Source organism: Cardiocondyla obscurior, linkage group LG01 (assembly GCF_019399895.1).
Source record: "Cardiocondyla obscurior isolate alpha-2009 linkage group LG01, Cobs3.1, whole genome shotgun sequence".
Lineage (NCBI taxonomy): Eukaryota > Metazoa > Arthropoda > Insecta > Hymenoptera > Formicidae > Cardiocondyla > Cardiocondyla obscurior.
The window spans coordinates 6,452,974-6,465,212 of NC_091864.1; the positions used below are offsets into that span (position 1 = coordinate 6,452,974).

General features: G+C 36.9%; 1 protein-coding gene and 1 long non-coding RNA gene across 11 annotated transcripts in view; one reads left to right on the forward strand and one right to left on the reverse strand.

The window, feature by feature from the left end:
• The first annotated feature begins 2,534 nt into the window (after positions 1–2,534).
• Positions 2,535–6,478, forward strand: LOC139108501 (uncharacterized). 9 transcript variants are annotated; one of them, XR_011546672.1, is made up of 11 exons: positions 2,536–2,685; positions 2,886–3,061; positions 3,153–3,363; positions 3,461–3,669; positions 3,756–4,027; positions 4,125–4,305; positions 4,524–4,624; positions 4,813–5,080; positions 5,161–5,285; positions 5,385–5,733; positions 5,840–6,478. It is a non-coding gene; the product is annotated as an uncharacterized lncRNA (long non-coding RNA). The 9 variants fall into 9 exon arrangements; XR_011546670.1 differs by having other exon boundaries at positions 2,535–2,685; positions 3,455–3,669; positions 4,524–5,080; XR_011546675.1 differs by having other exon boundaries at positions 2,535–2,685; positions 3,756–4,042; positions 4,524–5,080.
• The window catches only part of LOC139108490 (cell adhesion molecule DSCAM), a 28,966-nt gene continuing 20,770 nt past the window's right edge, over positions 4,044–12,239 (reverse strand). For both annotated transcript variants that reach the window (XM_070666851.1, XM_070666860.1), the window contains exons 3-6: positions 9,514–9,649; positions 6,579–6,712; positions 4,780–5,014; positions 4,044–4,591 (exon numbers count right to left, since the gene is read on the reverse strand). In XM_070666851.1, coding sequence (XP_070522952.1) covers positions 4,515–4,591; positions 4,780–5,014; positions 6,579–6,712; positions 9,514–9,649 — 582 coding nt within the window. In that variant the 3' untranslated portion in view covers positions 4,044–4,514. The remainder of the gene's footprint in view (positions 4,592–4,779; positions 5,015–6,578; positions 6,713–9,513; positions 9,650–12,239) is intronic.

Consider the following 12,239-nt stretch of genomic DNA (forward strand, 5'->3'; position numbering starts at 1 on the left):
AACGTTCTAAAAAATTAAAAGACTAACGCTAAAGGGATTTTGTCCAGCGATTAATTGACATTGGAGATTTTGGCAAGGCTTAATTTCGTGAGCACTAATTTACGAGTACACCGCGGCATACGTAAACGATAGCGTCTGGTTTTATGCAACGGCGGGGGTAAAGTTGCCGCCTGATCTCTTTAAAGGCCTGTCGGCTGTTTAAAGAAGACTGTAAAGGGTCGATACGAGGATCCGAGCTGCGATTACGACGCGTACACGAGCGTGCCGCTCCATCGCCGTCGAAAACTGTCTCGATGCGGTCGAGTGGCTGGCTGGCTTCTGCCAGAAGCTTCGGCTACCACTGATAACGCTGCAGACAAGTGGCACGTGTCGCTAGCGCTTTTTTAAAAATGGCAGACAATGATGCACTTAACGGAATCGACGTTCAAGATACGAGGCCAAGCCAGGCCACGGTTTTTGATAATTTATTTTTAAAATGCACGCGCCGACGATCTCCCACCCCGCCATGTGACGACGTATCTTTCGCGTGTAAAAATGTACGAGGAGAAAAAATTAAAAAGACAGCAATGTGCGTTAACGACGTAGTAAGCAACAAGTTTTAATTTTTAAGCATTAAAAAAAAATCTAATATTTCTGCTTCTAATAAAAATTAATTTTTCGATCACGTTGCGTGTATTCGGATCATATATGTATACTATATCATAGTGACTGATAGCGAAAACCAATATCGCTGTCCTCCGCGAAAATCGTGGCTGATTTCGGAATATTTGAGTAGGGCACATTCGTTTTCGGTTTTTATGATGTCCATTCTTTTAGTACTCAAGTGGCCGTAGCTCTTAAAATCCTCCCCGACGACCCAGGGTCCTTCTGATACCCGGCGAGGGTTCCCCGTGGGAACGTTTTCCACATATTTATACCCTCTTATCTAAACTTTAGATTTTTGGATTGGCCGCGACGATTTATGATTATCGCGTATCCCGTACGCGCCGCGATTTTCTAATCTCCGTTCTTTTTTTTTCTCAAGGCTTTCTTTTAAATCACACTCTTTCTTGCGTCATACTACCCGTAGTTTACTGACCTCTTTTATTTTTATAAACTCGGTAAATGTGATAATAATCCGGCAAAATAATCAATACCCATGCTAATCGGAAATTTATTAATACGCGTTCTTTTATCGTTAGACTCTTCGCACATGCAAAATTATCCTACAGATATCTAAGACAGATCGCGAGGGCTACATCATCTCGGAACTGCAATCCTGAATTACCGTGAAGGTTACGAACGACAGAGTGCTCAGATCTCGACATAGGACTCGAGAGGACAACGTGGGTGGCAACAATAGCTCTCTTTCTCTCTCAGGCGACCAGATTCTGGTGGCGCGACACGCATTGTACGACCGCGGTTTGAAGGTGATTGATCACCGTTGCCGATCGCACGCACACGCGTGCTCCCCGGTTGAACGCTTCCACGCACACGGGCGCGCCGCGCGACTGACAACGAATCGTTCGTCGTCGTCGTCCAGATCTGGATTTTCGATGGGAGAAAACCGCGGGGGGTCCGCATCACTTGAAGGCCCCGATCCTGACTGATCAGGAAATAAAAATGCAGCGACCGAGTGGGCCCTCGTAAACGGTGGACGCGATCGATTTACCAAGATTGATGGGAATTAAATTTTACTGAAAGTTGTTAAGAGCGATTTTGAGCAGTTCTTACCTTGATTTTTATCCAGGCAGCCTTGTTATTAATAATTCTCGGTGATGAACTGTATGTGTGAGTATTTTGCACGGCAACCGCAACGTATTCGCCAGTTTCGGGATTCAACATAATATTCGGTGTAGAAAATATGTCAGAACGCGTTAAACTGCATAGAGGCAGAGAGAAGCTTGAGAGCTGCCACCGGCGTCGATAGACGCGACTGTCCTTATGCGCCCTCTGAGAAAGTAAACGTCAACTAAGTACACAACGTGCACTCTTTAAATAAGTGTGCATGCACTCAATATATAATTATATATTCGTTGCGTCTTTCTGAATTCAAAATTAAAGATAATGTTCAAATTATTTTATCAATCGCATAAAATAGCGTAAAATAAATGATTTTGAGGTTTCTAAGTTAAATTTGTGATTCAAATTCGATTTTATTAAGTCTAGTAGAGTGTTCACATTCCATTTCAATAAGTTTCTTAACTCTAAAATACATATTTCAATTATCTTGTGATTGGAGTACTCAGTGGGTCACAGAATTTTCACTGTGATCTATACTTGGTGAGAGGGAGTTCTGCTGCTTCCTCGAGGGTCCCGTTGGCTTTCCATTACAGTTTCTTTCTTCTACTTTTACCCCACAAAGTCCCAAGCCTGTAAATCAACGGAAAGTATTAATAATTCAACTTGTAAAAAGTGACAGATATGTCTTATAGATTAAAAGTAGAGCTTCTTAAAATAAATTATTTTAAAGATTCTAAGTTAATTTTTTGACCTTAATTCGGTTTTATTAAATTTAGTAGAGTGCCTACGTTTTATTTCAATAAATTTCTTAAATTTAAAAATTATCATCGATTTTGGTAGTTTCGAAAATATCCGTCTACCAAGTGCTCCCGGTGCTACCATCGCTGCAAATACATCGAGAAAGATTAGAAAGATCGTTCTTTCTGTTTATACGGATGTCGATTTACAGTTCCCGAATCTAAAGTAATTGAAAAGTTTTTTATTTTTTTTCGGACGTTTTCTAGTTTTAATCCTGTGTTTTTTTATCTTATTTGAGCCGCATGATGCTTTTTTAAGGTTATGTTTGTACCGAGCTCTTGCTGTGCTTTGGTGCCAATAATTTATAACTTTTTGAACTTGTACGATGTACATTTATTTACATATATATACATTTATTTTTACAGAATGTAATAATATGCGACGGTAATTACGACGTAGAAGTTACGTATCTGTTTATGGGAAATGCTCACGATAGAGTTTTCATTCAGAGTGACATATTGAATGCAATTGAAGTTGAGGCATCTTGCCAAGTAACTCTGGACATTGCTGACGACGTGAAGGTATAGTGTAGATTGATTAGGTACCTGTTTCTTTATTAATACCGCTGACAATTGATTAGGTACCTGTTTCTTTATTAATACCGCTGACAAAGTGTTTTATGTATATGACAGGGTCAAAATTGAAGCAAAGATAGTAAACCAGAATTAAAAAGAACGTTGGGATGCCTTGTATATAAAGCAATGTAGAAGAAGAGATTGTTTTTTAAGAGATAGTGAGTACAGGATGTATGCTGAATCGATTTGCGATTGAGAGAGGTTATTTCACGAAGATAAGTAATTTAAACTAGTCAGGAAACTGGAAATACAATAAAAATTAATAAATGTAAGTATTAAGTTTTTTTGCTTCTTGAAATAAAACAAAATGCTATGTAAAATATGACTAATAATTTATTTTGTATGTTTTATATTTACAGTGGAAGTTTGCTTAAGATAAAAATTGAGAAAACTTCCATCAATATCAGAAGAAAAGAAAGAGTCTAGAATTTTATTGCAAAAGGAATGGAATAAATACAAAAATTAACAGCATTTCAATACCATTTAGGCAACAGATTCCATTTCTTATTCTCAGCAAAAAGCAATTGACAAATATAAAGTAGAATTAGAAGAACTATATCAAGAAATGATACATGTAATTAATCATACTTATTAATAGGAGTAATATTAATAAATACTCTGTAAGAACTTTGTACAATAATATCAATAATTTTTTTTTAGATCGATATAGAGCTTTTACCATATACTGTAAAAGGTCCATTAAAAACACCTCCGATTGAAAATTACAATTGCCTCAATGGCAAATATATAAATACTTGTCGAAAATTTGATGGAAAAGAATGAGCAATCAAGATGCAGAGAAATAAACTTAAGCCAAAGAATATATTCCTTGAAAGATAGATATGGCAGTAAACTGCAGCAAGGGCGGTTATAGCGTACATGACCCTAGGTAGCCGAGAGAGGAGATCAAGAGGACAGGGGAAAAAGTAAAGGTGCGCATTCTCTCGGTAATTAACGAAAATGAATTGTTTATTCATATTTCATTGAAATAAAATGTCATTTATAGATAATAACATTATTTATACCTAGAATCATGACAAAACACATTGTGATGGCCACAATGTTACAGAGGAGGTATCAAAATCATTACCAGAGGATAGAAAAGACATTATAATGTTTAAATAAGTCGTCGATAGTTTGGCGCGACACTTGGTCGATCTATTATAATAATACGACATGTTATTTATCAGATTACAAATCTACCCACGGGGTAAGTAGATTGCGTGTACACGTAGATAATTCGCTAAATCTTTTTCTTTATCCTATTTACACGAATAACATACTTTTGGTATTTATTTCAACAAAAGATTTCTCTTCCCAGATTTTATCCCATTTAATAATTTCAAAATTTTACAAACGATTCACTCCCTTCATCCCAATACAATCATGCACGTAAAACGTATTGCTAACTCATTGATGTTATCTTAGGTTGCATAACAACAGTGCAGTCATGGCAGTGATGTAGAAATATTCTGGAGTACACTTGGTTCCACTACCTACAATATAAAGCAAAATATATGGATCAGAAAGTATATACAAGAGCTTTTATTTAAAACAAACAAATTATCATCATTGTAACATATTAGTTTAAATATTTAAAGAGAGAGCTCTGTTGAAGAATATTAAACTTTTTTTTTCCAGTTTATTTTTATAAGATATTAAAAATATTAAGTATAACTCTAACCAATGTAAGAAGATTCTCGCGTTCCTAATACAGAGGCCAGTCTTGGACGTTCTTCCTTCAGAGATACTTCAGCCGTTTCTTTGTATAAATGAAAGACATTGGCGTGACAAAGAATCTGTAATCTGCCGTTGCTGAAACTATCCTGCATCGTCTCCAAGTCCAATTCAGCAACCGTCGTGTGTTGTTGATGGTCACCAATTGCCTCATTAATAAACTTGATGGAACTTGAATTCACCTGGAATAAAAGAAACGTTGTACAATTATTGAAAAATTTTAGAGAACATCTTAGTTTCCATCTTTCGTAAGTAACTTTGTAATTTTTATTTTAAAATTTTCAATACAAAATTCAACATTTAGATAACAATCTTTTTCATTAAGTAGCGCATAAAATGCTTTGGATTTAAAGATGAGAAAAATGTCCAGTTTCATTCGCTCGTCAATTACCAAAGCAGCGATGATACGCGCTGCTTGCCATAATCGCCAAGCGCAGCAAAAACGTTAAAAAGGTACGATAATTTATGAGTCTTTAAATCAATTAGCTTTATGCGACGATACGCTGAGATTTGAATTATTTTATATTACAAATAAATTAATAATTATTTCAGAGACCTCTTTCACGTGGCTGAGAAAGTCTCTCAATTTTCGAAACATTAAGACTTGGGTGGTCTAATAAAAAATTAATTAATCGAGAAGGTAAAGGTGGATAATTAAATAAGCCGTTTCGACATATTAACGACAAGATGAATCTACGGAAGAATAGGATGGAGCGATACCAGTTGATTCTTACTGCTTCCTGCCACTACTGTCTACGTGGTAACACGTCTTCTCTCTCTCTCGATAACCATAAATAATTTGCGGCGTATACGGCTGTAACTATGATGTTTATCGGATTCTTAGGATGTTGATAAAACGTACCAAATTATACAGATACCTGCTTGTCTCGCTATAAGCAAAGTGAGAGTTTCGAATTATTATGAATAAAGACTGTTTAAGACGCATCGACACCAGAAACTAATCAACGAGAGAAGGATTTTTATAATTTTCTGAATTATTTTTGCAGTATATCCGCACGCATAACGGGAACATATCGTGCGTTCGCAGAGACAACCGCGTGCATGGGTGTGCGATATGTATATGCGATTTTACCGATTTTCTCAGTTCGAGTCTACATTATACAGTGACGTTGCGAATTGATGTCGCGCTTCCTGTTGTTTCCGTGAAATTTCCACGCATCTCGTGTACTTGTCATTGTCGGAGTACACGCACGCACGCACGAAGACACTCCTGTGCCGCTCTTTCGAGACCCTTAAGCTGACAAGCTGCGCTCGTCGCCAAGATAGTTGGCGCAGCATTACATTTTACGCTTAATGCAGTCGATCACGTATAAGCAATTTTCTTTAATGGAAAGATGGAGTCCTCCTGTTTCTTTCCGAGAGCTATTAAATATCCATATGCATGCAAAGCAGAATAATAGGTAAAGTCGTTGCTATTTCAATACTTGATAATTATGTCGTAACATTTTAATCAGAATTTATGTATAATAATTGGAAAAGGAAAAGAGATGCAGTAGCATCTTGATGATAAAATAATGATAATTTTGTCTGTTTCTAATGTACAATTAAAAAATACACACAGTTTTCTGTTTTTTTTTCTTCTTTTTTAATTGAACATTAGAATAAAAGTAAACTGATTCTGTAAATGTTGTAGTAATTAATTCTTTTTCGAATTAATGTATACGTAAGTTGTCGTGAGTCAACGAAAACGATCGAAGGGAATGCTTTCCACATTCATCAACCTACCGGGGTGCCGTTGACAGTCCACGTCACGTTAGCTGGAGGATTTCCCGACGGTACCGTGCAGTTTCCACGTACAGTATCACCTACCGCGTATCGCATCTTCTCGATCCGTAGTTGCGGACGGCCGTTTGGTAGACCTGGAATCCAAAGTATCTTAGAGCAACAATTGAACGCGATTGTACGGGAATACGGTTTTTGTAGTAAATAACGGAATACGTCTGATTCCTTCGGTTGTGCTATCAATTATAAAAACGGTTTTGACACTGCAAAAGTGCCACGATAGTTTGATCGGGATCATTGAGTTGAAAAACATACCGCAAGGATATCCTTCTTGATTATTTTGACAATTTCTTTTAAAGACATGCATATATGTATAATTATTAAATACTATAATATATTCACGTAAGCTTCGTGAAGGGCATATAAAATAATGATTCTTTATTTCTATATAAAAAAAAAAATTTTTTTTAGTCACTTTCTGTATACTTGATAGGTATATCGTATTTTATTAAATGTTTTGTATGATATGAATCGTTGTACTAACACGGGAATATGAGCGATGCGACAAAAATGTAACTTTTATCCTTGAACAATGGAGAGAGGATTTCCGTCTATATGCGGATATCGCTGCGGCGCGTTGCGCATCTCGGGAAATTGAATTGAAAGAGCGATGCGCGTCCGTCGTAAATTAGAAGTAACGTTTCCGTACAAAGCTCGAGGCGATGCGCCTTTATAAATATAAAACGCGCTCGCGTCGTGCATAGTTTTATTCAAAATTGGCCTTTTCGGGCTCTCGCGATAAGTCAGCGCATGGACGTTTCCGCGAACATGATTGTCATTAAGTGAAGTTTGAGTCTCATTCGCGATGTATATATACAATCATGTACATCTCGGGAGATCATTATAACGTCCACAGAAGGCAGGGAATTCCTCTTCGCGGCAAGTAGTCGCAATGGCAATCCGGTAAACTGTCAAGGAATTGTCTCACTTGGTCGCAACGACTTCCGCCTCGAGCCGCTCCTTTGCGCGATCCTCTCCACGAGTACGTTCAAGGACACGACCGAAGGATATTACCATTTTCAACTCGTGTGTCGCATAGAACAGAATGATTGCTTGGCCTCGTGAGAACCGAGAAAGAGAGAACGAACGGTCTACCTAACCGAGAGGGTACAGAGAAGGGTAAGAATTTCGAGAGCCCCCCCCAGATCAGAGCTAGTGACGAGCTTTTACAAGCGATCCGTGATCGGGAAAAGGAGGCAATCACCTTGTCCCTTTGAGAAGATGAAGAATAAGAAGGAGACGAAGAAGAAGAAGAGAGTGTCGCTATCGTGCTTCATCGTTAGGTCGACGCACGATGACGGTAGTAAGGAACGGTGGGAAAACGGGACGCTGCTCTCCGATCTTCTTTTCTTTTTTTTTTTTTTTTTACAAGTCTCGTACCGTCGTCGTCTATCTCTTTTCCATCTTCGCCTCTCACCTAGTTTAACTGCGTTTTAATTGGGTGCGATTACGATGACAATACTAGTCGCCATGTAGAATAATCAACGATAATGAAACGTACTTGCGACAGACATGCCGGAAGAAAGAAAAAGAGATGCTCGTATCTGGCAGCGTAGGAGGAACAGTCGTGGATAAAAGCGAGCGAAAAAAAGAGCTTAACGGGTCACGACCGAATCCACGATTCATCATGGATCTGCTCGCTAGCTGTTAACCACCCTGGAACGATGAAATGTTTTTATTGAATTTTAACAATGCGTTCCAGCTGGCGTGAACGAGGTGTCGCTTAGCTCGGCGAAGGACGTCGCAAAAAGTGCTGTCTCGTAGCGAATTGGTCGCAGCAATTATCCGCGTTACGAACGGGAATTATATGAGATGATGGTGCACGCCCGCCGAAACAACGTTACCCGATGGAATAGTAGTTATAAATTAGCGATATCCATTTAACGCTTTAATAGCATCAAATGGCGAAATTAATGCCGGTTTTCACGCTTTTTCAACTCCTATCGAGCGAGATGGACGGGATGAAGAATTCAATAAGCATCGCCAATCTAAGAATTCTATCTTGCGGACAGGTTTATTGCGTGCTGTTATCGAGGCTAATGACGTTAGCTTTTTGTCATCTCGCACAACATAACCAGCTACTAGTTAATTTGTTATTTCCTTTCTCAGCAATATAGTGAAAAGCGGTGAAATTAATTAACTGTTATTTCGATAATTTTTTGAAAAGCCAATATAACAATTACATTTGTACGTACACGTTATGGAAAATTGTATAAAAAGCTTTTAGTAAAAGTATTTTACAAAAATGACGAAAAAGTATACACGAATGAGAGGAATAGCCCAAGTATAATTTATGTGGGGCGATATGAAATAAAAATTCAACGTTATGAACAGCACTTATCCACCTGACGTTGATCATAAAAACATGAAGTGAAAGGATTAAAAAAAAAAAATAAAAAAACTGTTTTAGATTAGATTTTTCTTCCAATTTTTAGCACAAAATATTTGCATAAAGTTTTAAGTAGTTTTTTTTACTCGTTAGTTTTTGGTCATATTTTCCAGCTGTCAAGTGCTCATTTGTCTTTCTATTTTAATGTTTCCGGGCGTATTAAATATTAAATATCGTGATATCATTCTGGTAAAGTCAATTAATCTTATAAGAAATTCGCTAAAATTGATTGTTTCACAAACGGTAATTTCATAAAATTACAAAATGTTAATTTACTTATGAATGTCAACGTCTGTACGATATTATGATATTTATAAGTGAAATAACGAACGGTATGGGCTTTGCTCTTTTAGTCATATTTACTCATATCGGAATTCATAGGAAGGAATATGTTTGCTCAGCTACGCGTTGAGCTTCGCCTTTCAGTCTTCGCAGGGCACGTCGTGTTATCTTTGCTCAGATGTAAAATACGTATCTCTAGATACTCACTAGCTACGTGCATGTAACCAGAAACCATTACGGTATTAAACGAAGGAGAATCTCCGGAGACTTCGCAACGATATTTGCCAGTATGATTGGGTTGTACATCCTTCAGTACTACTCGATGTTCATCGCTCCGATTTCTCTGAAACATAATTAACAAGCATTATTTATGGCGGGAGGGATACGTTCATAAATTATAAAATAATATACATATACCCATCACTATGTGCTCAATAATCGATCAAATTTTGCAATTATCAAGTTCATGTTATTGAGATTGTATTGTGCAAAGTATTATCATAAATATACGTGTAATATTTGGATGCAGGGAGATATACTTTGCAATCGTATTAAGCCAAAACGTTCCAACAAGTAATGCGCTTTACATTTTAATCCCTTCATTTGGAAAATATTATTTATTAATATTTGTAAATTTGCTACCATTATTGTATCACTTTATTACCATTTAAATCGGACATTCGTTAGTTTATTTTATCAAATATAGTCGATAAAAGACACAAATAAAATTTATAATATATTTATAATAATATAATTCAATATTTCTGTATATTTGTGTTTAAATAAACGACGGATCGTGATTATAAAAACGTAAAAAAATAGTAAGTAATAAAAAAATGTTTTAATATCTTGAATTTTGATTACGACGATGATAAAAACTTGGTTTAAAACTATGCACGTACGTTCTACTTTTGCTTTCAGGGTATTAATTAAATGTCTCACGCTAGGAGGATAAATTATATAATTACACAAGTCACTGCTGTAATATCGCTCGTAATATTTCATCGTTATACCGATATTGCATACAACTATAAAGGGGACGTTCTTTGTGATATTTCGTCACGGTAAAACTATGCCGTTGAAATATCAAGATTAATTTTTTCGCATAATACGATCCATAAAAAATAAATAATAATTCCTTCCTGTAAAGCCATAGGAAAACTTTATCTAGTCGACAAAGTAACGACTGATGTGAGAGACGATAAAATTCGTTGGAGTAGAGGATAGAGTTCTAAGCGCGAATGGAAAGAAAGATTATATTTATAATGTCAATAGTGTTGAAAGAGACCTATTAAATTCTGAGTTAGCTAATGTATTCCTGAGTTTCATCGAAATTGATGTCTTTACAATTCATGGGTTTTTCACAGATTTTTACCATGAAAATGACATTTGCTCAAATTTTAACCTTGATATTCGTAAACGCCTTTCGGAACTTTATTCTATGTATTTATTTATTTATTTAAATACATATTTCGAGTTTGCTCGGATACGCGATAGTTATCGTCTAATGGAATAATGGATAATGGATCTTTATGCGTTCATCGCGTTTATCTCGAAAATTAGAATAGCATCCCCGTGTATCCGGATCGGAGATCAACTGGCACGTCCATGCATGTAAAAGCAACAGCGGAGCGTGTGTATCGTTTTACTCTACATGCCTGGGCTACATAATATAGTGATTCAACAATGCCCAGCGTAACATGCTCACGCATAAATTCATTGAACTCGCCTGGCAATATTAATATTACCCGTTACCCGTTTGCGAAATACGGAGCGGTAACAGCCGATATTCTCTGTCCCTATATCTCTGCATATCGTATCGTTCTCTCGTCGCTTCGGCAACCTCATCACATCCGCGGTCGCCGCAGCAATTCTCGCTCTATATTTCTCCTCCCCGGCAGGAGTACGTTGCGATTTATTGGCCCGAGCGCGCCGTCCGTATTTTCCGCCCGCGTCGCTAAAATCTAATTGGAAAACCATTGCGTGCACCAGAACACTCCGTCGCGTCGCGTCGGCTAAATTCGCGCCGTACAGAAATCGTGTGGCTGCATAAAGGATTTACCTACTCTTTTATTCCCTCTTTTATTTCAATTCGGGCATTAAAAACATTGATTTTTCGACGGTTGCCTTTATCCACGACGACTATAATATACGCGCACTCTCTACAATTCTGTTATCACGTAACATTACGTCCGGATGCTTATTTCAAGAATATAATTATTTTTCCTTCACCGAAACAAAACGAATAAATTTGTTCAACTATCTATAAAAAGTTTGAGAAAATACATTATTCAGGTTTTTAATATAAATTAAAAAATAAATAGGAACGCCGGGCGTTTTCGTTTTCGCTCAATATTTCGTTGAAACAAAGAGAAAAAAAAAAAAAAAGTATTACACAATTTAAAACTAAAATACTTTGAGAGACTGCGTAAATGCTTAACTTGAGCTTTAATTCGGATTGAATAAAGCTGTTAGCTGTGCTTTAGTTCAGCTTGGATAAAGCTTTTAACAGCTTTTTTAACTCGCTCCGAAAACGTTGATTTTGCAGCGACTATTCTTTCTTCTCTCACGACACATACACACGTGTACGCATGTAGTTCGAAATATCACGTAGCTTGGATTGGACTCTTCTGTTCTCATGTCTTTTTCTATCGATGCAACGGCACGTAATCGACCGCGCGCGCATGCAGACACTCTTCTCCCTTGCTGTCCTAATAAATTCAACAATTTGTCTTTGAAACATTTTGTTAATAATTTAGAAACGTAAAATAATTTTTTTTTGCAAAAGAATGTTATAAGAAAAAAAATTCCAACGGTATATTCCCGCATGATTCTCTCATTGAGAGGGGGATAGAGAACTCGTGGATTCCATTTAAAATGACAAAGAGAAACGTTCATGTAGTTTTTTGTAAAAATGTGCAATAATGAAAAGC